Genomic DNA, 24,591 nt, shown 5'->3' on the forward strand with positions numbered 1-24,591 from the left:
ATAATTCTTCTGTCTCCTCCTTCCAGTGTCAGCCATCACTTCTTATAATGTTAATTCGTATGACTGCACTTTCTAAGCTGCCTTCATTTAATTCCACAGATAATCATCTTTCTTAGCTGGAAGGCCTCTCTCGCTTCTAGATTTCTGGCCACACTCTGGACGGCTGACGCTGCCAGGAACATTAAGTTTTACTTTGTGTCCCCCGAGCACACACTGGCTGGCAGAGGAAGAAGGTGGACTAGAAACTTCTTCAGTAGCTATGGGAGCCTGGTTATGGAGCTTAAACCTTGCTGTTGACAACTCAGAGAGTGGGTAACTGCCAGTGGTCTGCTAGTGGAGCATAAAGGCCTTCAACCAAAGACTTCTCTGCGGTGCTGGCAGGGGAAGGTGGGAGAAAGCACTCACTCTTTCATATCCTTGTAGAGCTGACCTCTCTGAGCTCCCTCTAACCAAGAAACGACCATCTAAACTCCCTCTGTGAACTGTCTAAAGCTTCTCCAATTCCTATAGTCCAGTAAGCATCCAGAAGGGCACACATCTCCCTTTACTACTGCTGCAGCAAGCAGGAAGGCGATGCAGCCGGCATCATTTAGATGAAAGTCACAAGATATTTCTGAATCTGATCTTCTCCAGCTGAACCACAGGCCCACGTGGAGGGGTTACAAAGCACAGACTGGGCCACGTTCCCCGGGGCAGGCAGCCCCTAATCCTTGTGGTGACTCTGATCCTCGGTGCTTCCCTCGGTGTCCTGACAAACGAGATTTACAGCACACAACCTTTTCCTGTGTCTTGGAGCTCCCTGAACAGCCTGCTCAGATCAGGAGATTTTCGCCTGGCTTTGACCTCCCCACCTGGAAGAGAGCAGGCCCCTTTCCACACGGCAGTGCTACTTACAGTGACAGGCAGGTCTAGAGGATTAAGGTGCTTGTCCTGCCGGCAGAAAGCAAAAAGCACAGAGAGAAGCAGATGGAAGAATGAGCTTTCGGCTTACATTCACAACAGGACTAGGGAGGAAGAGATGAACAGAGCAAGCCATCCAAGAAAGACAAGGACAGACAGAACCACAGATGCTCCAGGTCCTCCCACCAGAACCTTCCAAGAACTCGGTACATGATCCCACGGGAATTATAACTTACTGAGCCCAGGGTGTTGATCGAGAATTACACAGCCTTTCTTATGTACCTCTCTTGGGCTTTGACCAGAGAAATCTAGAACGGTAGTGTTGCAAGGGCACTTACAGATCCTTTAACCTGGCCCTTGCATTTTACAGAAAGAGAAGTGGAGACCCAGAGGGGTCAGAGCACTTGCCTTGCAGTGGTGAGAAAAACTCGGCCTTGGGCTCTGGCCTCTGAGGCCAGTGTTGGCTCCACTGCTCTGCTCATCCCTAGTTTCCTCCCTGGGAGAGCAGGGCTCTGCCGTTTTCTCATGACATCCTTATGAATGAATGGGGCAGATGCTGCCCATGTTATAGGTGAGGAAACTGGGGCTCAGAGAAGTAGAGCAATTTGCATCATGTCACATAGCTAACTAATAGGGAAAAGTTTAGAACCTGGATGAGAGGATCTTTATACATGAAACTTCGAGCCACGTGTCTCCGCTGTTGCTTCCTTCAGCAAGGATGGCATCTGTTTCTGTCTCCTAGGACCCGGCAGGGCTGCCTGGACAGTCTCCTCTCCCTGCTTCTTAATCCTCTAACCCAGGGGTAGCCACACCAAGGCCAAATGAGATGTCAAGGTCTTATGCAAAAACAGTCACCACACCCACCTGTCTGAGGCTGCCTTTGGCTATAGCGGGAAGGCTGAAGAGCTGCCAGGTAGACCATAAGGCCCACCAAAGAAAACAATACTTATTCGGCCTTGAGGGGGAAAAGTCTGCAGGTCCCTGCCCTGACCTAGGACCCGGCTGGTCTCCCCCACTAGGCCTTCCCAGGGTCTTCCTTATTAGCAAAGCCACTGTGATAGGCTCTTGCTACAGAGGGACAGGACGAAGGACTCTCCCAAGAGTCCTTGACTGGCTGGGTGAGGTCTTCTCTAGGAAAAGCCCAGATGAAAAGCTTGAAAAGGCTGCCACAGACCTGTCGCTTGTCCTCAGGGGCCTTCAGAAAAAGTGCATTAATCAGTGCAATGGCGTAGGTCTGAATCTCCTGGTTGGAGCTGTGTCAACGGAGAGAGAAGGCAGAGGGAGATTAGAAGATTGACCAGCAAGAGATGGTTTACAGTAATCACTGGCAGACTGTCATACAATAATCAGAGGCCAAGGATCAAAAGCCTTAAAACAGGGCTGAGCCCCTGACCCAGCAATTCAACTAGGAGGAATTTATCCAAAGACAGCCATCAAAGAACTGTGTGCAAGTTACTGGCAAAGTGTTTTATCAAAGTACTACTAAAAAGAAGAACAGGAAATAACCAAATGTCCACAGGAGCAACTCTGTCCATGTATATTAAAATCCTAAGCAGTCACTGTTTTAGCACAAAGGTTCTTCATTTGGGGTTAGGGATGGGCTTAGTGTATCTATACACCCTAGAAATGGGATAGCCATTATTCCATTTATCCGGTTGACTATGTGACAGTTCTTCCATGGAGGTGAGAGTTCATAACCATTACTGGATTTTCAAAGGCATCTGGAATGCAAAAAAAATTAAGAACTACCCTTTTAGAAGGTTCTTTGACATGGGAAACGTTCAAGAGCTATTACTCTGTTTAAAAAAAAAAAAAGTCAAGGCACACAAAGTATGTATAGTAAGATTCCAACTTTTTCACAAGTATGCATAGAAGGAAAAAAAAAAAAAAGACCAGTGAGACAGTCAATTTAATGTTAGAGACGTCCCCGCCAGTCCAGTGGTTAAGACTCTGCACCGCCCATGCAGGGGGCTAGGGTCTGATCCCTGGTCAGGGAACTAAGCTCTCACATGCCTCAGGGGTGGGTGGCAAAAAAAAAAAAAAAAAAACAATGTTAACAGTGGTTATGTCCAGAGGTGGGATAATGGGCAAATGATTTCCTTACTGTGCTTCTCTGTTTTTTCGAAGTCTTCTTCAACTGTGAACATATTTTATTTTAAACAAACGGTAGCTACCACTTTTCTCTGGAATCTCACACTCCCAGCAATTGATGAGAACTCTCCACCTGCTGTGTCACAACTGCCTTCTGGGGCTCTTTCCAGAGGGGCTGCGGGGCTCCCAGGTCGGGCGGGGGCATCTTGGAAGTCTGATTGAGGGCACTAGGGGTCCCTCAGTCCAGCAGCAGTGGACATGACTTCTGGGGACAGCAATGGGTTGAAAATATTCGCAGACTGACCCCTAAGAAACGCCTAGCTCCTCTCGCCTCCCTAAGGACGTGACTGGGTCATTCCAATTCAGAAACAAAGAAACAGAGGTAACTCTGAGGTCAGGAAATCAGAACTCTCCATCTGGGGTTGATCATGTCCCCTCACTTCAATCAACCTTTGTGGCTTTGGGGGCATGAAAACAGGCTGAAGAATCCCCCAGAGAAGCGACAAGGAGGAAGGAGTCAGAGCTGCAGATTTCCTGGTGCTTTTCTTCACTTGGGCTCGTGGGAAGGTTTGGGCTGAGAGCACAGCTGAGTGAAGAAAAGGCTGCTAAAAACAACCGAGTCTGGGAATTCTGGCTTCCCTGGGAACCGGCAGGATATTCAGTCAACCACCCACATGCTGGAAGGGGGCAGGAGGTAGGAAGGTGTCAGCAGTATCACCATCCTTGCTTTTGGAAAGTCCAGGCCCCTTAAATTGCGTGGAACGGCTGAAAGGGAAGAAAAAAGAATGGGGAAGGGAAAACAGGCTCCAAAGGGTTCATCTGTCTTTAGCTTCTGTTTACTATCTATTAAATATCTTAGGATGGGATAAACTTCTTAAAAAAACAAAGACCAACAACAAAAAAACCCTCTCCTGAATGAAGACGTATCCCATGTGGGTCCCTGCACTAGATCTTTTCTCTCCTTTGATCCTCACAAGCCTGAGAGGTGGGAAGGATTAACCCCAGGGTAGAGGCGTGGAAACTGAAGCCAGAAGAGAGGAGGCAGCTTGTGAGGGCTGAGACCTCGTCTGCAGCAGTCTGAATTAGAACTCATGCTCTGCAAGATACTTCCTGCTACCCTCAACCGCATGCTGCTAGTTCAGCAAGGGTTCATTCAACAAACACTAACAGAGCTTCTACTTAAAATAAGGGATACAAAACTGGTCCCAGTTCCCAACTCAATGTTTAAAATGGGAGACAAATAATAAAAAAGACAGTATTTCATATGACTGTCATAGGTACAAACAGGGACTATTGGGCTCATAGAGGAGAAAGCGTCTAATTCTGTCTGGCACCATGGTGATACACGGATGGATTGGGAACAGTTTCATGCTATCCTAAGAGGTGAAGAGAGTCACAGAGGGTTTCAGGCGGGAGCGGGACACGACCAGGTCTGATTATGGGAGGAGTTCCGGCAGTGAGTGGTAGGGAAGAGGTGACGAGTCACAAGCAGACCGGCATCTGGGAATACAGCTGTGGCAGGAGCAGGGCGGAGGGCAGGGGAGGCCGGGCCGGGCGGGGTCGCACTTACACCTGCAGGTGCGAGATGAGCTGCCCCACGGTGATCTCCTCCGCGACCTTCTGGTACAGGCTCTGGCTGTTCAAGACCATGCTCTCCAGGATGGCTAGGGACCTCTGCAGGATGGACACGTCCACCATGGGCTGGCTCACGTACCCCGCGATCTAGAGCCAGAGAGGGCGAGGCGGTCAGGAAGCCCGTGAGGGCTGAAGGCTTAGGTTTCGGATGCCCGCCCCCCGCCCAGGACTCTCCCCGGCTTAGGTGTGCTGCCCGCTTTCTGGACAGTTGCCCCCAGGCGACAGTGGTGTCTGCTGTGTTGGCCAGGGTGCCAGGGAGTCCCTGGGCATGGATAATGCATAACTCAATTTCAAATGACAGTATCCACTCAACTGTGTTTCCTTAAACCAAAGGGCTTAATCCCTTGTTTTTAAAAACAAGGGTTTGGGCCTGGAAGGGCTGAGGGTGAGGAGCAGAGGCTCTTCCTGTTGCTGGGACCTTGTATGCTTGCCACGTGCGGTTCCCCTGACGTACACTTGTCCCTGTACACGCAGACTCAGGGACACGGAAAGGACCCGAGTCTCGTAATCTAGTCTCTGTTCAGTCCCCATGAGAATATCCTTGACACACGGTCATTGCCCTTGTGCCTAAGTGTCTCCAGCATCAGGAAGTTCTCAATGTCCCAAGCCAATGACAGGTGCAATCTAGATCAGCTGAGATAGCACTTATTGGTTTTCAGTTCAGTTTTTGGAGGTGACACTGCCTCTTCTTCTAGAAGAAGGACAAAACTAGAAGTCTCTCCTCTCCACACTGAGTTCATCTGACAAATAGGCTCGCCTGCAGATTCGTAAACAGAAGGCACACTAGTAAATGTAAGAGAATATAAGGCAAATGAAATGAACATTTTTTTTTTTTTTAAATCCCAAGAGGAGGGAGGGCTCAGGAAGCAGTCAAGTGACTTAGGGATGGGGCTGGCGGGCTGGCTGGCGCTACCGCAGGTCTCATGGACGATCCAGTCCCACTTTGGCCACACTGGGTTCTGGGAGCCCAGTCCCACCTTCTCAGCGCGGGCCCTGTGAGTATAACAAAGTCTCGGTACATCTTCCAGGAGCCACAGGAAGGCCAGAGCCTGAGGATGAAAAACCTGGCCTTGGGGCTAGAAGGCCGAGCCTCCCCGGAGCAGCTGTGTTGCCTGCATCTCCCCTTGAGCCTAGAGAACACCTGGTGACGAACGGCGGAGAGACGGAAGTTTGGAAGCCTCACCTGCTTAATAAAGGTGATTGAAACCATGTCCCAGGAGACAATGCCATGGTCCATGAGCTCTAAGAAGGCAGTCAGGGTGAATGCCAGCATCTCACTGTAGCTGAGACATGTGCAAAACACACACAAAACGATACGAAGATTCAGCACCAGGGAACACAGGCGAGAAGGGAGCTACAGCAGGCACGGGTTTGAGCGGAAGCACCATGCGAGAAATCCGCGGACGCCACAGGGGCCTGGCGCCTGGCTGACGCCTATGCCAGGCGGGAGCGGATTCCTCCCCAGATCTCTAGTATCACAGAGGGGAAGGCGGCTGGGCGACCAGGCTTCCTCATCTCAGGGAAACAGTCCCTCAGCCATCTCCCGTCCACCAAACCCCCCTCAAACCGCAACACCTGGTGGGGGTGCCCAAGGGAGCTTGCATCCCAGGTCCACCTTTAGGCCAGGAGGCAGCAGAACGCAGGAGAAAGAGGGTGAACTTTGGCCCATGGTTTCAGCTCCTGTCCAACCACCTACTAGCTGTGCAAATCTTATCTTTTCAGACTTCTATTTCTCTCTCTGCAAAATGGAGTTCCTCTCGCAGTGTTAACCTCACGGGGTTGCGGTGAGGACAGGATGATGAGGCATGAGAAACCTGACCAGAGTGCTGAAGGACAGGAAGGATTGAAATGGTTTCTCCCCCTTCTCTGCTCTGTACACACCGTATCCGTTACACACCCGTGCCTGTGTGTGCGGGCTCAGTCCCCTCAGTCGTGTCCGACTCTGCAACACCACGGACTGTGGCGCGCCGGTGCTCTATGATTTACAGACCGTGTTTCCACTTACAAAGCACGTTCTGACCCATCTCACCCACGATCCTCCTCAGGACAGGGCAGCCAGCTGGGTATCACCTCCATTTAAAGAGGAGGGAACCACGGCCAGTCTAACCCTGCACTCCTGCGAGACTGGGAACCCCCGGGTCAGTGCCAACAGCAGCCAGAGGCTTCAGCATTTCCGTGCAGCCGGTGAATCCACGGCTTAAAACAAATACCCAAGATGAGTAGCTCAGTTTGGCTAAGAAACTTCAGCAGCTGATCCATTAGCTGAGAGAAGATTTCTGACTCCCTCTCTGCTGGCTTAGGTTCCATGGGCTTAGAAGACAAACTAAACATGTTTATTCACTGCTGATATCAACAGGGCACTTTCCTGCCACGTCCCCCTTGGCACTCGAGTAGCACAAAGACATTTCCGGTGCATCACAAAGTTCTGGATGCCCCGTCTAACCCCACCCACTGTGAAAACGGGTGACAGGGAGACAGTGAAGGGGTGAGGGAGAGCTATTAGAGCGGAGGGCCACACATGTCTGTGTATCAGGAGCTTATGTATGGGGGGCAGGGGAGGTGACTGGAGAGGGAGGGAGGTGGGATGTGGTTAAGAATAGACAGACAGTATCTATTCTAGTTGATAACGGACAGCCCGCTCACTAACCTCCATCACGTCGCATCTACTTTCCAGAAATGATTGCAACTGCGAGCTGACCTCTCTCTTTCCAACATCCTCAGCTCTGAGTTTTACTTCTCACTTAGCACAGAGCTACTTTGCCCCGTCTCTGAATTTGTGAGAGCCCAACTAGACTAGGAGAGTTAGGGCCACAACAAGTTATACCCCTCTGTGTGAACCTCAAGTGCTTGGCACGCTGCTCTGTATGCAGATGGAGCTCAGTAACTGCATCTGACTCAATGGGAAAGAGACTGGGATGCCCTGAGGAGTGTCGTAGATCTCTGAGAGCCCCCTATCGAGACCTTGGAAACACTCACTGGGATAAGAGCTTGGTTCCGCTTTCCACGAGCCGCGTCAGCACAACGATGCCATCCATGTTGATGAACTCGGTGGCGAAGGTCACGTCGGCAGAGAGCTTGGCCAGCTCCTTCATGGCGTCTAGCCGGGTCTCCATGCTGGAGGACTGGGTCCTCTCCATCAGCTGGCGTGCGGCCCGGGACTACGGGACCAAGGAGAAGATACAGGACATCTGCTCCCCGTGGTGGGTCGCTGCTCTGGGAATAGCTCACAGGGGCCCCTGTGGACTCTCAAGCCCGAGGCAGAAAGCGCTTTTCACACTGCTTAATATTTGCTAAATAAATGTTTACTGGATCCATCAGGGAATCACCAGTAGGTCAAGACAGATCTGTAGCCAAGTGTATCCTTTCTATATCACTCTGGTCTATGTATTAAAAAGAGTCCCACAGAGGGAATATAAGAGATCTGAGGGATGACAATCCACTACCTACGGCAAGTCACAAAGAGACAGACTAATGCTGTTGTTAAGTTGCTAAGTCGTGTCCAACTCTGCGACCCCATGAACTGCAGCACGCCAGGCTTCCTTGTCCTCTACTATCTCTTGGAATTTACTCAAATTCATGTCCGTTGAGCCAGTGATGCTATCAAACCATCTCACCCTCTGCCATCCCCTTCTCCTTTTGTCTTCAGTCTTTCCCAGCATCAGGGTTTTTTCCAATGAATCAACAGATAATGGTTCAATCAATATTGGAGAGTTTTCCTTTTTTAAAACTGACTTCCAGTTGATTTAGAATGTTGTGTTAGTTTCTAGTGTACACTGAAGTGTTACATGTTTTCTACATATACGTTCTTTTTCGTATTCTTTTCCATCATGGTTTATTATAGGATACTGAATCTAGTTCCCCGTGCTATGCAGTAGGACCTTGTTAACCTGTTTTATATATGGTAGTTTGTGCCTGCTAATCCCAACTCCTGATTTACCCCCCCCCACCCCCTTTCCCCATACCCGTAAGAGTTCTCTATTAACTAAAGCCATCAGACAGTGGAAGAGGTTGTCTCTTGAAGTACTGGGCTTGGTCACTGGAAGCAATCAAGGAAAATCTGGATGACATCTGTCAAAAGTGCTATGGGAGGGATTCCTGCATTGGGTGGAGAATTCAATCTGATGACCTCTAAGGTCTCTTTGTCAATCTGAAACTGGTAAGCCCAATACATATATTTATTTTTACTTTCTCTCAAAAGTCCATACTATTGTTCCTCAAAGTGCTAGCCCTGGAGGAACTTTAAGAATACCAAGCAGCAGCTGATTTCGAGAGAGCTTTTAGAAAAGGATGGCAGGAGCCAGAGCCACCCCCGAGCAGGTGACCCTTCCCCTCTTGGAGCTCCTGCCCGCTTCCTGCAAACGAGGCTGCGACCCCTCCTCTCGTGTCCACGGGTCCTTCCTGTTGCTGAACTTCTTAACCTTACAGCCAGAGCCTCACATCTTACTGCTTCATCACTCTATTTTTTGTGGGTTAATTTCATGGTCTCGGTTGGAATGGAAGAGTCTGGAGAGCAAACCCACTCCTGGGGTCTTCATTTTTCTTTACAGTGCTAAAGCAAGTGACGGGAGCCCCCGTTCTCCGCTGTCAAGGAGTCAGGCTGCCCGTGTCTGGCCCTTCCAACCGCACATGCCTCGAGGACATGGAAATCCTCCGCTACCACCTCCGTGGAGAACATGAGGGCTGAAGAAAGGGCCACAGGACAGAATGATTCCAAGAGCATTGGCCCGCATCACACTTAGAACCTTCCAACTCCAAATGTTCACTTTCCTCCTGAGACGGCGTTTCTTGGCGGCCACCTCCCGCAGCACCCTGCCCCAGGGAAAGTCACCTGCTCTGCACAGGGGCCCGGAAAACACTTGGGCACTTCTGTGAAGGACACAGCTCCCAGGCTGTCACATTAAACTGGCAGAGCATCTGGGGGCAGAGATGGGGTCCTTAGGACAAGGACAGCTGAGGAGAGAGGGAAGCGGGAGGTGGAGGTGCCACGAACACTGGCCCTGAGGCTCCCGGACCTGGGTCTGAGAGGCGGCTCTGACCTGTCCTGAGTGTCCACAACCGGCGACTTGTTGAACCCAAGTCTCAGTTTCCTGGTCTGAAAAATGGGGCTATCGAGAGTACTCATCTCATGATACCATATGTGAAAGGATTCAGCTAAACCCAGGCACTCAGCAAAAAGCAGCTGCTGGTATGGTGTGGACGGAGCAGTTTCTCATGTTACCGGGGAACAACGGCTGGCAACGCCCTCCATTATGTGTCCGTAACAGGACACACGAGAAGCTGCAACAGAAGCTGCAGATGTGCCGAGGCCACCCCCGTGTCACCAGTCCCGCTCCGGCCGAGCAGTCAGGGCGAGCCCCTCGCTGGGCGATGGGCCCCTCCTGTCCCGTGGGCACCAAGGTCCCGCCTGCCCCATCACTCGCCCCCTCTTTTCCGCACTGGCAACCTCCATCTCTTTCATCTGAAAACATTCTCAAGGACACAGAAAAACCGCCAGAGAAGGGAACAACCCTGACGGGTCAGAGGAGGCGGGGAGCTAGGCAAAGAAGATGAGAGTTGGAGGGAGACCTTTTGCTGGCTCTCTGTCAAACCTTTAAGATTTTAAAATACACAAATGTTTCACCTCTTTTTAAGAAAGTGTATCTTTTCAACTCTGTATCCTGGAGCTGGTACCTTCTGTATCTACTTCCTCTTAAACCCAGCTTCCTGATAACGTGGTGAATTCAAGGTCCTCACCTTGGAAAGTCGACACACTGCCACCTGGCTTCCAGCGGCCGCGAACCGGTCTCCCAGATCATCAGACGGCTCTTCTGTCCTCAGTTTCCTTTCTCTCAGCTCACCGCGGACCACGCTGCCCTCCATCCTGACGCTGCCCCTGCCCTCGGCTCCTAAGCCACTTCAAGCTCCTGCTTCCTTCCCACCTTCTGGATGCCTCCTCAGCTACCTGGCAGCGCTGCCCTGGCAGGAATCAGGGGGCCAGCATGGACTGTCTCGCTCCTTCCAGCTTCTTCGCCAAGCTCACCTCCACTTTTCCCCGCCCACCCTTTCATCTCCATGGCCACTGCCTTCATGGGCTGTTAACACTGCTCACCGGCTTCTTGAAGATGCCTTCCACCATCTTCCATACTGTCACTAAAGTCATCTTTCAAAATACAAATCTAAATACAATATTGCTTCCTGCTTAAAATCTTTCAGTGTCCTCCACATCCCCTTCTGGATAAAGTCCAACCTGCAAGAAGGCCACCGAGGAACCTTTCGCTGGCTTCTGACTGATCGCTACAGGTCCTCGGCCACCCAGCACTCCCGACCCCCCTAAACAAAGCATGTCTCTCTGCCTGGAGTACATTTCCTTTTGCTCTTTCTTCAGCTGATTCCTGCTTACCCTTCAACACCGGAGCCACGTGTCCCCTCCTCTGGAAGGGCTTCCCGGGACTCCTCAGGCTGAGTCCGGTGCGCCCTTTTCTGAGTTCCCACGGCTCCCTGAGAGACGCTCTCTCCAGACCCCGGAGGGAGGCCTTATCCTGTATCTGTTTACTCCCCACCAGGCTGTGAGAGCGAAGACGGGCATTTTTCACCTCCAGGTCTTCCTTTCTAGAACAGAGTCTGGCCCACGGCAGGGACTCACGTACGACTGACAGATAAAAGAATTCCTAAGGAAAGCAGAATACCTACCGGGGAGACAGCCAGCTGTAAGATCGTCCCGTTCTTAATGTCGCTGCGAGTCTGGGCGGCAAAGAGAAACAAAGAGTGGCTAAGATAAAATACAAAACTGGGCAAGCAAGCCGAGTCAGCAGGAACTGTCTGTCATTTTTAAAGGAGATGTAACTGACACTTTTCAGTCAGGCCCTCTCCTCCTGCTTGTTTCTTGGCCATGAATTTCTAAGATGCTTTTTGAGCACCTCTCAGGAAGCAGAAGCCACATTCTCCAGCCACCACAGAAGAGTGAGGGCTGACGTGCCCCGACCTGCCCAGGCAGCAGCTCTCGCCCCAGGAGGTGGAAGCTCCCGAGGGCCATTGGCACCACCGCCTCAGGCGGCTCACTTGAGAGCCAGTCCCCGTACTAACCTGTTCGGTGATGTAGAGCTGGGGGCCATCTGCGTAACGGAGGGTGTAATACTCCGGGTTTGGCAATGACCACCTATGTAAGAGAAAAACAGTACAGCCTCTTTGGCCATACATACCTGGGGGCCTGTCTAGAAGCTGCAAATAAAGAACTTTCAGTAGAGTTGCTGAAGGGATTGGGTGGTCGCTGTGATGTATGGGGGGGCAGGGGGCAGGGGGGAGGCGTGCAGAGTGGGTGGAAACAAAGCTTTAGGTTGAGATATTCAACAGTAACCTCCTTTGCCTTCTGCAGAGACTGGCACCACAAAGGTGGCACATATAATTCAGCGCGGGTCTCAGACCCCACCAGGACCTCAGGTGGGGCATTCCTACAGACTGACAGCAGATCTTGGGGACATCCCCACCAGCGATACTTCCATCATGGGACGATGATCCATAAAAGCCCCGGACTGGGGATCTGCCTAACTGCAGGTCCTCGGGCAGAATTCCTTTCAGGGTCTGGGAGTGCTCCTCTGTCTTTAGCCTGTCTAAAATAGGGGGCAATTTCAACTTACCCATCACAAACTTCCTTGATAATGGATGCCAGGGGCCGTTTCTGAAAGAGAGGGGGGTGGTGGGGATGAGGGGAGAGATCCTTCACCAGTTGCCACATCCTGCTACTGCCAGGGTCCTGATGAGAGGGTCTGCCAGGCAGGGTCAGCTTGGCACCTGAACACAGACTTCTCTGAGAGCTTTTCTCGAAGAGGAAGCCTCTTACCAGCAGTGGTGACCAGCCTTTCAGAGCAGGGGACAGGCCTTGACTGACTCCTACTTCTGATGCCAGTGGTCTGCCAGTGGTCCCTACCCTGAAAGATGCCTCCTGCCCGGCATTCCCTGACTCCTCACTTCCAGAGCTTACCTGGTCAATTTCGAGGAGCTGCGCATTAGCACCTGGCCATTCGATAGCCACTTTGACGATGTCTGATGGTGGTGGCATTGTTCCCAACGGGGCCTGCCTCTCCAAGACAGACACACAGACACAGCTGCCTAGGGAGAAAGAATAGGAAAGAATGACTTTGCCTTCGTTTTCACTTTTGTTACATATTTTGAAAAATCAGAAGGTAGTGTCCAAAGAAACATATAGAACTACTTGCTTTGCGCTTTCCGAGATCAACCACAACCTTTCCTTGGGCCTTTTGTCTCTTTAGATCAGATTTGCTAGTAGAAAAGGGACAAACCTATCTATCCACTGCAGACAAGCCAGCGACAAGATCTGCAATGTGACGCTTCAGCTGGAGGCCAGGAGGGCCCCGTGGTAAATGAGCATATTGACTGCAAAGCCCTGTCCTGGGACCTTGAGAGGGAGAAACATATGCCCGAAGACCAATAAGAACAGACACAGGCTGCTCCTGGCTGGGTGGTTAAAGAAGCCCCGCCAGCTTTGTGGTCAGCCCAGATCCCAGAGTCAGCAGGGCCCGGCCACAGCTCTCTTGCTTCCTCCCTGCTTATTGCTGCCACTCCTTCCCCCTCAAGCCTCCCCCGTGTGGGATGACACAGGGTTCAGAAAATGGGGAAGAGAAGCGGGACAGGAAATGCTATTTTCATCCCAATTGCCCAGGGCAAGGGCAACCAAAACAGAAGTGGAGGGAGGTGAGGACACCTCCACAAAGGCCCCACTATCGGAGGACAAGGCTTCGGAAGTACTTCTGACCCCACTCCCCCACTGCCCTACAACATAAAGGAAAGTAAATCATTTTGAACAAGTCTGGAAGATGGGCCCATGTGACCAGTCTCCTAGGCAACTGAGAGCTTAGTGGCGTTCCAGGCAGCAGCTAAAGCATTCTCTCTCCAAGGTCTGAGGAGGGAAGTCACCCCACTGATGGATGATTTCAATGTGTGTTTACACTCCATGCCCGCAGCTTCAGGAGAGGCCTCGCTCTTCATCAAAAAGACCTTTTTCCTGTATCCTCCTGGTTTAACCACTCGCCTGCAATTTCTGCTTCCGAATGGATACTGCCTGCCTCTCCTGGAACATGCAGCATAGCTGTTGCTAAGCTGGTATTCATGGATGCCATCACTTTTTCAACCCAAGCACAGATGTTAGTTCTCACAGTACTTGTAAGTGCAAACCTCTTTGGTGACGGGGTACAAGTCCCTTGGACTTCCCAGGTGACACTAATGGTAAAGAACCCACATACCAATGCAGGAGATTTAAAGAGACGTGAGTTCAAGCCCTGGTTCAGGAAGATGCCCTGGAGGAGGGCATGGCAACCCACTCCAGCATTCCTGCCTGGAGAATCCCATGGACAAAGGAGCCTGGCGGGCTACAGTTCATGGAGTCACAAAGAGTTAGACACGACTGAAGCGACTTGGCATGTACAAGTCCCTTACCCTACCAATCCACAGGTCTCAGACAGAGGGAAGCTTTCCTGACCATTTCCTCACCAGGATGGGCTGCTTCAGAAGTCTACTGTCAAAAGTACCAGCACTTGGACTTTCCTGGTGGCCCAGGGGTTAAGAAACCGCCTGCTGATGCAGGGGACACATTTTTGATCCCTGGCCCAGGCAGATCCCACATGCCACGGGCAACCAAGCCCGAGAGCTGCAAGTACTGAAGCCCACACACCCGAGAACCCCAGAACCCGTGCTCCACCACAAGAGAAGCCCAAGCGCCACAACAACAGTAGCCTCTGCTCACCACGACTAGAGAAAGCCAGCGAACAAAGACCCAGCACGGCCAAAACACACACACACACGGTATATTCATATTACCAGCACTGTCAGAGCGCCGCAGTGCAGAAGAGATGGTTTTCGACGTGCTATCACTTACTTCATTGAGTTCTGCCAGCAGCCTTATGAAGTAGGCAGAACAGGATTATTCGAAGACATCTCCATTTGAAGGTGACAAAACTGAAGCTCAGTGGGTTAAGCTACGTGAGTTCACCCAGCATAAAAGCAGTGAAGGGGACAGACATGAGCTGACTTTGGCCAGCGCGCCCCCTGCGCCCCCACCCCCCTACCCCCACTGAGCTGGCCTGAATTTCTGCTCACTGCAACTGAATCAAGCCTAGAGGTGAAGTGGGCTGGCCTCATGGCCCTGAGAGCTTTCACAGCTTCTGCAGCTCCAGGCAGAACCTCTCACGTGCGATTTCTATGTGCCTAGACACACAACAAATCTCTAAAAAGAGACAGGCCCAAGTCCTGGTGGAGATGCTCTGCTCAGGTGACAGAGCAAAGCAGGCATGGTACCATGAATCTCTGGATCCCCAGGACACCCTTATCCTTTTCTAAGGGTATCCTTGTCATATCATTTTAATCTAGATATGCATTACATATAATAAAATGCAGAGCTTATGTATATATGTGTGTATACATATGTAAATAAATATGTATATATATACATACATACACACAAAACAGAAACACACACACGCACCTTCCTGTAACCACCCACCTAAAACAAGACACTAAACATTTCACACCCCCCAAATTTCCCTCCTTCCGCTTTCTGGTCAGCCCCTCACCCACCAGCCCTCCTAGAGGCAACTTCTTTCTGACTTCTATCACCAAGGATTTGTCCTGCTGGCTTTTGTATTAATATAATACTTCATACATGTGGAAATGCATAACATGGCCTCTAAGATCATTTGCTATTTAGTTTAGTTTCTTCTTTTTCTTTTTACTTTTTGGCCAGAGTGAAGCATATGGGATCTTAGTTCCTGGACCAGGGATCGAACCCACGTCGCCTTCAGTGGAAGCACAGAGTCTTAACCACTGGACCTCCAGGGAAGCCCCTGGTTTCTTCTTTTTAAAATCAGCAGGCCATGTAGGTGCAAGAGGAAGAGTGCTGGGCTGGGATGCCTGTCCCTGCTGAAGAAAGCACCTGGGTTCAGAGCCAGAGGCCTCAGGACCTCATCACAGCTCCGTCACTGAGTGTCTGTCTGGGAGATAAGCGCATGTCCCTTCACCCAAGTCTTAGTTTTCTTCTCACCTGTGAGGCGAGACTGTGGAGGCTAAAGCACGTGTAATGTGCCTTTTAAGTCTAAGATTCTAAACTAGAGCTTAAAATTCCAAATGAAGACTGCTCATTTCAAAGTTCTCTGCATAAGAAGCTTTACCCTTACTTCAGTGGTACTGCTAAGAAACAAATCATATATTTTGGAACTCCTAAACAAAGCTAATGTTCATTATTGTATTTTACAGTTACACTTCACTTTGACCCCATATGGCATTTCCTAGGCTGATTATCTCTTTATTAAAGTCAGTCCTGAGTGATTCTTGTCTGTTCCAAAAATTCACATCCATGTGAAAGCACGGGGATTTGAACCACCGGGACTATTCCAGAGACACTGTAAGCCCCTGTTCTCTGCGATTCTGCCCTTTCCCCAAATGCCCAGGCAGCCCATGTGTGTTGGCACTCTCTCCACCCACACCACGGCCTATGGGACCAAGGTGAACACCCACCCTCCGCAGACTAATCCAATCCGCTCTCTTGAGCTTAAAAGACACAAGCCAAGGGAGATGGATGTTGACGGGCTCTGGAGCAGAAGGCCACAGTCAGCTTCAGAGTGGGGACCACGGCAGGCCAAAGATACGAAGATGCAAAAATCATGAGCCTTACAGAGGAAGGAGATGAACAGACAGCAGCCTAACACGCACAGGATGACGGCACAGAGCAGGCCCGTAAGGAACACTGGCCTCAACACTGAAGAGCAAAACCCGCTTCGACAAGTCTAGCCTGTTTACAACAGTTCAGTTACGTGGTGGCTTCGTGGCACTCGTCCCGTGTGTAACAGTAACATGCAGACAGCCTCTTACACTTCATCACACACGTCTGTGGCGTTACTACTGCTGATGCTCACCTAAACCCTGAACACCATCCCCAGCAGACAGATGAGGCAAAGTTCACACGCGATAACAAACGGGTCTTCCACATGCCTCCTTCCCGTCTCTTCCCCGCAAAAAAAAAACAAAGACACCACATCAGACCAGATCTCAAGACCGGCTCTTAGGGGGACCTTCCCTGGTGGTCCAGTGGTTAGGAGTTCACCTTCCAATGTAGGGGATGTGGGTTTGATCCCTGGTCGGGCAACTAAGTTCTTGAGCCACAGTGGAGACCCAGAGCAGCCAAAAAAAAAAGAAAGAAGACCGGGCCTTGGGACTTCACAGCTGGTTCTCTTCTGTCGCAGCCCTGTGTGACGTCACTCCATTTTACGGACAAGAAATAGAGGCAGAAAAATTAAGCTCCGTGCTCAGCGTCACGCAGCTAGTAAGCAGCACCACCAGGATCTGACCCCAGCCACATGAAAGCAGGGGGCACTGTACCCACAGCAGGTCCTCCGGGGAGGATGTGGGCGAGCTGGACTTGAAACAAGCACGCCAACGCTACACCAACAAGAGCTCACCACGGTGACAGAAAACAGAGTCCACTGTCTAAAGAAGGTGACCTCCACTCTCCTGCATGGGGCTCGGCCCTTCAGGGTCCAGCTGGACCTTCCTGGACTACTTGTTACTTCCACGAGGCAGGGCACATTCCTCCTCCTCCATGTCTTTGCACATTTCCTTCCTTCCTTGGACTGTCAGGAGAGCTCGTATGCAAGCTTCAGAGCCCTGCGCAAATGTCATTTCATCTCTGCACCAGTCTTGGCGAAGCGAAATAGGACGGGACCCCATGCTCTCATGGCCTTCTGTCCACAGCTCTGTGAAGGCTCCCAGGTTACCCCATTACAGCTTTATATTCAGACAGCTCTCTTCTCCACTCTCTCCTCCTGGGGTCAGGTCCAACCCTGCAGCTTCATCACCAAGCACAGCGCTGTGAGCATCCATATCTGCTCAAATCCAGCAGCTCCAACTTCCTCAACTCCTATAAGCCAGGGCCGGCGCCACACGGAAGGGGGCGGGCACCAGGAGCTCTGGCTGTGTGTTCCCTCCATGACCCAGCACCTTCCAACTCCACAGCATTTCCAGTGTCTTCACATCTAACATCAGGATGTGTCTCACTGGAGAATCAGATTTAGCACTTCTGACTCCAGTTAAAAGATGGAGGGAAAACATCCTTCTGCTTTCCTCCCTTGGAAATATTAGGAGACAGGAGACTAGAAGAGTAATATTCTCCAGGTGACAGCCCCAAGGGCAGAGGAGCCTGGAGGGCTACAGTCCGAGGGGTCACAGAGTCGGACTCGACTTAGTGACTCAACAACAATAACAAACAGCCCGAGGATAAAGGATCTCCTTGTGGGGAACCCTTTCAGTGCTCCTTTGCTTACTCTTTTCATTTTCACTTTAGAAAGGAAGCGAAAATTAGGTCGAAGCAATTCAATAACATTGCAAAATTCTCAGGGTTATAAATAGCGTCTTGCTCTTCCCGCTCAGCCGTCCCATAGAATTCAACAGCAAACAGCCAGGATGAGGGAGCTTTGGGTCCACATCCAGGACCAGAGGGCAAAGAAGTCATCGGCCTCTTTGAATTAAATGAGTCTCCACCCCACCCCACCCCACCCCACCCCCTTTCAAGTACTACAGACACAAAGATGACTGGGAAAACTCTAAATGCCACCAAACTAGAGAGATGCACAGCGATGTGGGGAAGATGATCCTACTCTAAGGCTTGAGAATGAAAGCCCAGGTTTTCCAAGGCGAAGCCAGGGAAAACAAGAGGAAAACAGGACCTTCTGGGTCTCCAGTGAGCCCTCTTTAAGTGGCTTCTGGAAGGTGTGCTTATAAAATCAGCAGAGTTACAAAAGGCCCCACGGAGCTCCACCAATTAACCACGCCTGCGTGGGGGTGGGGGTGTGGGGCGAGGACCACTCCTGGGAGCGGGATGCCGAGAGCCTAGCAGAACGGAAGTGAAAGCCGATCCCTGGCCATTAGTAAGGAATTCAGATTGAAGAAGGAAGGCCAGAAGGTTCCAGCTCTCCACCCTCCCCCTCATTCCTTTAAGGATCAGGGCTGACTGTGCTTTTTGTTCCATTCTTTTGCTTTTGACTCAGTGGGGGAGGCACGCGGGAGGTTGGTTTCTGTTTCCTGTGACAGAACCCACCCCACCAGAAAGAGGACCAGAGGTCACGCCCTCTTTCTAATCAAGAGCACAATCTTCACAGAGGCTGCTCTCTCGGACCGCTTCCCAAGTGAGAGGTGACTCAACTTCCCTCGGGCCAGACCCCTGAGTGAAGGCGAGACGCGGGGGTACGGGGAGGGCAAGCTGGGTTTGCAGACTCAGATTCTGCCAATTACTGCTAGAAGCGCCTAGAAGGACCATCGCATCAATGGCAGCTGAGGTTTCTCCTCAGTTTTTCGTCGGACACCAAACTCACCCAAACACTTAGTTAAAAGCCACTGACTTAGAGCCACAAGCGCGGTGAGGAAGGGTGAGGGAGCCGGTAACTGTCTGGGTTTCTTCTCACGTAACACCTGCTCTAAGAACCACCCAGGTCTCTGGCTTAGAAAACTTCTGCAGGGCCCCATGCTTACAGAATCGAGCTTAGACTCCTCAGCAGGGCACCTGGATCCTTCCAGTCCCACCATGGATACTCCCAATGTCCCGGCGGACCACCCTGTTCCCCCGACTGCCGATGCTTCCAAGTCATACTTCGGTCTCAGCCGTTACTGCTTCCCTCTGGTCTGGCTGCCAAACTTCTCGTCGCACTTCGGGGCCCAACAGTCCCTCTTCTGTGTGGCCTTCCTGGTGCTCTGACCTCAGGCAAAGTGAACTGTGCTCTCGTTTGCACTCGAATCTTTTACAATCGGTCACAATCCAGCTGATTCACAACTGCAGCCTTTTCTCTTGCTCTTCAGACTGTGACCTGCCCTCCAGCACCACCAACACTGCTGGGGAGCCCAGGATAACGCAGAATCACCCACTCCAGCCCTGACCCACTGAACCAGAAGCTGCTTTCAAACAAGATCCGCAGCTGGTTGGCACGCACATGACAGCCTGAGAAGCCAGACTCGAGCCCGGTGGTTCTCTGCTCTGGTTGTGCCTCATCCAGGCCCACCCCGGGTGGCCGCAACACCTACCTCCCCACCCCCAGCAGGGGATGGTGATGGGCGGCCAGGGCCGGGAGCCACAGCTCCAGGCTGCCAGCTGAGGGCAGGGACTCATCAAGTTCGCATCTACTCCCCTGCCCACCTTTCCCTAAAGCTGGCGGCACAGGGGCTGGCACACAGCTGTGCCCACGGGATTCCACGCCAAAAATACCCTCGAGGATGCCCTGGACCTGACTGCCTTTAAAAGAGAAACAAAAACTCTATAACGACAGAGGACTAGCTGTTGCCTGCTGCTGCTGCTAAGTCACTTCAGTCGTGTCCGACTCCATGTGACCCCATAGACGGCAGCCCACCAGGCTCCTCCGTCCATGGGATTTTCCAGGCAAGAGTACTGGAGTGGGGTGCCACTGCCTTCTCTGAGCTGTTGCCTAGAACTATGCAAATCCCTATAGTCATCGAGGTGGATGTAGAAGGGGTCAGTGCTTCCAGATCACTTGCCTCAGTTTCCGGAAATGAAACAGACACTGAAGTGGAAAAGAAGGATGAATCAGAAGTCCTGCCGGCCTTCATGGGGCTGTGGTGGCTGCAGCGGGGAGGCAGAGCCTGTGTAGGGAGCGGGTGTGCTGCGCTGAGAAGCCCTGGGGGATGACTGAAATCCCGGGCTGGGGGCCCAACTCCTTCAATCCTGACCCCAACAACGCAGCATTGCTCTCGCTGGCAAGCTGGGCCAAGCCTCTTGTTTTATGAATACGGGAACTGAGGTCCAGAGAAGCTGGCAAGGCCCCACCACCAGTCACGGACAAGAGAGGGCCTCGCCCCTCGCTTCTGGGTCAGTCCTCCCCCTGAGCACAGGAGGCCTGGCCGACAGCTCTGCCACGAGCCCGAGCCTCTGGGCCTTCGGTCCTGATCGACACGAAGAGACTGGACTAGATGTAAGTGAGGTCCCTTCTAAGCCTGACCTTCTAGCATGGCAGAGTAACTTACTGAGGTTAGGAGCGCGCGTTCTTGGGTGGGACAGACTTGGACTTGGATCCCAGCTCTAAGAATTTCTTTATCTGTAAAATAGGGATTTGAATCAACTGACCCTACCCTATAAGGTTGTTGTGAACACGGGGGTGGGATAATACATGTAAATCATTTAAGCGTAGTACCTGACCCACAGTAAGAGGAATTCCAACAGTGTGAACTTGACAAAGTTGCAAAAACACAGTAACTGTGTTTCCCTGGCATGACAAAGCCCTACCTGCCGGGCTTTAACGTACTGATGACAGAATGAAAGAATATACGTTAAGGCAATCAGGGAGGGAAAATACAAAAATAATGATGATAAATATAGTAATCAGACAATAAATATCATTAACGATTGTATAATATAGTATAATGCTTATATGACATATATTATAATACTTAACATTCCTTTCCTAGCAGAAGAACCTTGGAGAGCTTCAGGGTTCCAGAGCAGTGGCCAATACAATGCCTAGCACAGAGCAGGTGCTCAATAAACCTTTTCTACTGGCTCAGTTAAAACTAGCGTGTCTAATGGGTTCACAAATTTTGGCTGCTTAAGCCAGGCAGCATCTACATGGGAACTGTAGGAAACTGCAAAGTAACCCCCCCAAGCCTAGAGGATTTCAAACCCAGCGCTTGAGACACATTATGCAGCCGCGGCAGCCTCTGCACGCCACTGCGGCTGGTCCTCCACTACACTGCACAGCATCCAGCCGCTCATCTAATCATTCCGTGAGCTGGCCTTGTCTTTCCGCGTACCCAGCTGGCATCCTGAAGATGACGGCTGTGACCACACTCCCCAGTCTCCCCAGATGCTGGTCTCACGGTGATGGGGACCTCACTCAGCGAGCAGCTGTTGAACTGAACAGCGGGACAGTTAATTGGCACCTTGTATGAGATGCTACGGGCTGGGTACATTTTTCAACCCAAGGGCCAGGCTGAGTTGGTGTAAGCGCTGAGCTGCAGTGACTGGACCCAGAAGCACTGGTTTTGCAGATTTTTCCTTCAACTGCATCAAACCTGCTTGTTCTGAGCCACCTACATAGGTGGTACTGATGCACCCAGACACACTGACTCTGCATGGACAAGGCAGAATAAGCATAGACCCACAGGTGCCATTTTTTGGGGGAAGAAGTTTAGCCCCCACTTCTGGCACCCCCAAACTCCCCTGGCACTTCCTGGAAGTGGCATAGGGTACAGAAGGACCAAACTCCAGATGAAGAGATTGGGGTCCTGGGCCCCATCTTGCTTCCTCCGCTCACAAACTTTAGGATGATTGCTGGCAGGCAACATAACTTCTAGGAGCTTCATTATGTTTATTAGTGAAATGCACGTAACAATAATTACCTCAAATGGTTTAAGGCGATTAAATGCCGCAGGTATATAAAGCTTCTAGCACTACACACCCCTATGAGTGGCTATTGAGCAGCTCATAGGTGGTTATCACAAGCTGAGATGGGCCCTAGGTGTAAAACACACATCAGATTTCAAATGCTTATTGTTCTTGTTTAGTCTCTAAGTTATGTCCAATTCTTTTGCAACTCCATGGACTATAGCCCATGAGGCTCCTCTGTCCATGGGATTTGCCAGGAAGAATACTGGAATGGTTGCCATTTCCTTCTCCAGGGGATCCTCCTGACCCAAGGATCGAACCCGTGACTCCTGCATTAGCTGGTGGATTCTTCACTAGTGAGCCTCCAGGGAAGCCCTTCAAAGGCTTAATAACACACAAAAATGTTAATACCTCACTAGCAATGTTTTTCTATTGATTATATGTCAAAAGAATATTATTTGAGAATCTACTAGGTTCAGTAAAATGACAAGAAGTAATTTCACTCCCCCCCCCCCTTTTTTTTTGGCTGCTCCGGGACTTAGATGCAGCAGGCAGGATCTAATTCCCTGATCAGGGATCCAACCCAGGCCCCCCCTACACTGGGAGTGCAGAACCTCAGCCACTGAATCACCACGGAAGTCATTTGCTTTTTTTAGTGTGGCTATTAAAATTTTTTTAACCACAAATATTGCATTATATTTCCATGGGACAGCAATGCTTGAGCACAGAGCCTGGCACAGTTTGTGGAGGACATTAGAGACAGGACTCACACCCTGTACCTCTGGCCGAAGCCAAGTCCTCCGTTCATTTGTTTAATACATATTCACAGTGCCTGGCTCTGGGCAAGATGCAGGAAATACAAGGAGCAAGGGCAGACCCTTTCTTTTCCCTTGTGGATCTTATTACCTGGGGAGGTTGGGATAGACCGACAGGAATATGTTCATAAATATATGTCAAACAGCTGCTGTTCAAGTGGTGTGAAGAAGTACCGAGGGTGATGAAAGTGGGGAATTCACTTGCTGGGTGAGTCGGGGACCAGGGATGCCTCTAGAGGAACTGATACTTGTGTGGAGATTTGAAAGATAAAGAGGACTTGACTGGAAGAAGGCTGGAGAGGAAGGTACTTCCTGGGGAGTAGGAAAGAAGGTTAAGGGTGCAGATCCTGATCTGGCCCAGGGCTCGGTATGTAGAAGGAACAAGAAAAGGCCAGTGTGACCAGAGTATTGAGCAAGAAGGGTTAGTAGACTAAGACTAGGGAGGAAAGGTGGGTGGCATCCCATCTCCAGAGTTTGGGTGAGGATCTGAGGGTGGTCCTGCAAAGAGGTGGAAGCCGGCCAGTTACAAAGTAAGCCAGCGAAGGGACCTGGACAGAATTTTGAGATCCCTCGGGCGACGGTGCGAGGCCCACTGGAGAGAGGCCCCAGCGCCTGTGTGGGCAGATGGGTTAGAACACTGCATCAGTCCAGGTAAGAGGCGAGAGAGGTCTGCACTGAGGGGGAAGCGGCAGAATGCAAGTAAATAAACGGTCTGGGGGACTACAGGGCCGGCCCGGTAGCCAAGGCGGGGTGATGAGCAGAGTCTGTGCAGTAGAGGGTGGCGATGTCAAGGGAGACTCCCCAGGCTTCCGATGGGTGCCACCCAGCCCCACACACTCCCGGGTTCCGACCGAGTCCTCAGCCAGCCGTTCCCCCTCCAGTCACCCCCTCCCAGCCCCCAGCATCTCGTCTCGCCCCCGGGTTCCATCCTCCCACCCTCCTCCTTCCCGACCTCGCGTCCCCTACCCGTCCTAGTCGCCGCTCCTCAAGGCCTGGTCCTCCCTCTTCCCCACCAGCCGGCCCTTCCGTCTTGGGGACCCGGTGCCCTCAGGTCCCGGCGGGCCCACCTGGGTCCTGCTGACCCCTTCGGGGCTCGTCGAGCCGGCACCGGGCGGCCCAGGCCCGCCCTCTCCAGTCCCCAGGCTCCTGGGCTGAAGCAGGCCGCAGCCCTCCGCCCGCTCCCCGGCCCGGCCCCTCTGCCCTCCGCCCCTCGGGCCAGGCCCCGCTCTGCTGCCCCGCGCGCCCGGGCCCCAGGAGCGCCCCACACTCACCAGGGCGCCGACCAAGGCCCAGCTCCCGCGCCGAGGTCCCCCAGTCGCCGCTCCGCTAGCCTCCCGCCTGCCCGGCCCTCTCGGGACCCCGCCCCGCGCACGCCGACCCGGGCTCCTATTGCTCCGTTTCGCCGTCACGCTGAACTCTCTTTCTTCAACTGGGCGGACTGCCTGTCACTCAAAACAGGGCGGGCCCAACCGGGGCGGGGCAGAGGGAGCCGCCGGTCCCCGCCCGGCTGCCGGAGGCCTCTTAAAGGCGCAGGCTGCCTAGCCCGCCTCGGGCTAAGGATTTGGGAGAAATGGGATTGCCACCCCTCCTCCGGCCCCCCGCAAATGCAAGAGGCAGCCTTTCCTCCCCACATTCCCCTGCTCCCCGAAACTTTTCTTTTGGCACAGCCTGGGCCCCTGATGATAAATCAGAGGTTTTGAGGGCTCAGATGTCCTCTAATGGCACTCGGCCGGGTGCCCAGCAGGCATGGAACGCACTCAGCAGTGGGATAACTGGTTTGGAGAA

General features: G+C 51.9%; 1 protein-coding gene across 2 annotated transcripts in view; it reads right to left on the reverse strand.

The window, feature by feature from the left end:
* ELMO2 (engulfment and cell motility 2) overlaps positions 1 to 24,210 on the reverse strand; it is a 38,704-nt gene extending 14,494 nt beyond the window's left edge. The window contains exons 1-9 of one of the 2 annotated variants that reach the window (XM_043478631.1): positions 24,078 to 24,210; positions 12,584 to 12,711; positions 12,240 to 12,280; positions 11,689 to 11,761; positions 11,296 to 11,346; positions 7,603 to 7,784; positions 5,810 to 5,909; positions 4,562 to 4,713; positions 2,075 to 2,153 (exon numbers count right to left, since the gene is read on the reverse strand). In XM_043478631.1, coding sequence (XP_043334566.1) covers positions 2,075 to 2,153; positions 4,562 to 4,713; positions 5,810 to 5,909; positions 7,603 to 7,784; positions 11,296 to 11,346; positions 11,689 to 11,761; positions 12,240 to 12,280; positions 12,584 to 12,661 — 756 coding nt within the window. In that variant the 5' untranslated portion in view covers positions 12,662 to 12,711; positions 24,078 to 24,210. The remainder of the gene's footprint in view (positions 1 to 2,074; positions 2,154 to 4,561; positions 4,714 to 5,809; positions 5,910 to 7,602; positions 7,785 to 11,295; positions 11,347 to 11,688; positions 11,762 to 12,239; positions 12,281 to 12,583; positions 12,712 to 24,077) is intronic. The other variant, XM_043478632.1, reaches the window with a different exon arrangement.
* Between the last annotated feature and the right edge of the window lie 381 nt (positions 24,211 to 24,591).

This window comes from Cervus canadensis, chromosome 10 (assembly GCF_019320065.1).
Source record: "Cervus canadensis isolate Bull #8, Minnesota chromosome 10, ASM1932006v1, whole genome shotgun sequence".
Taxonomy (NCBI): domain Eukaryota; kingdom Metazoa; phylum Chordata; class Mammalia; order Artiodactyla; family Cervidae; genus Cervus; species Cervus canadensis.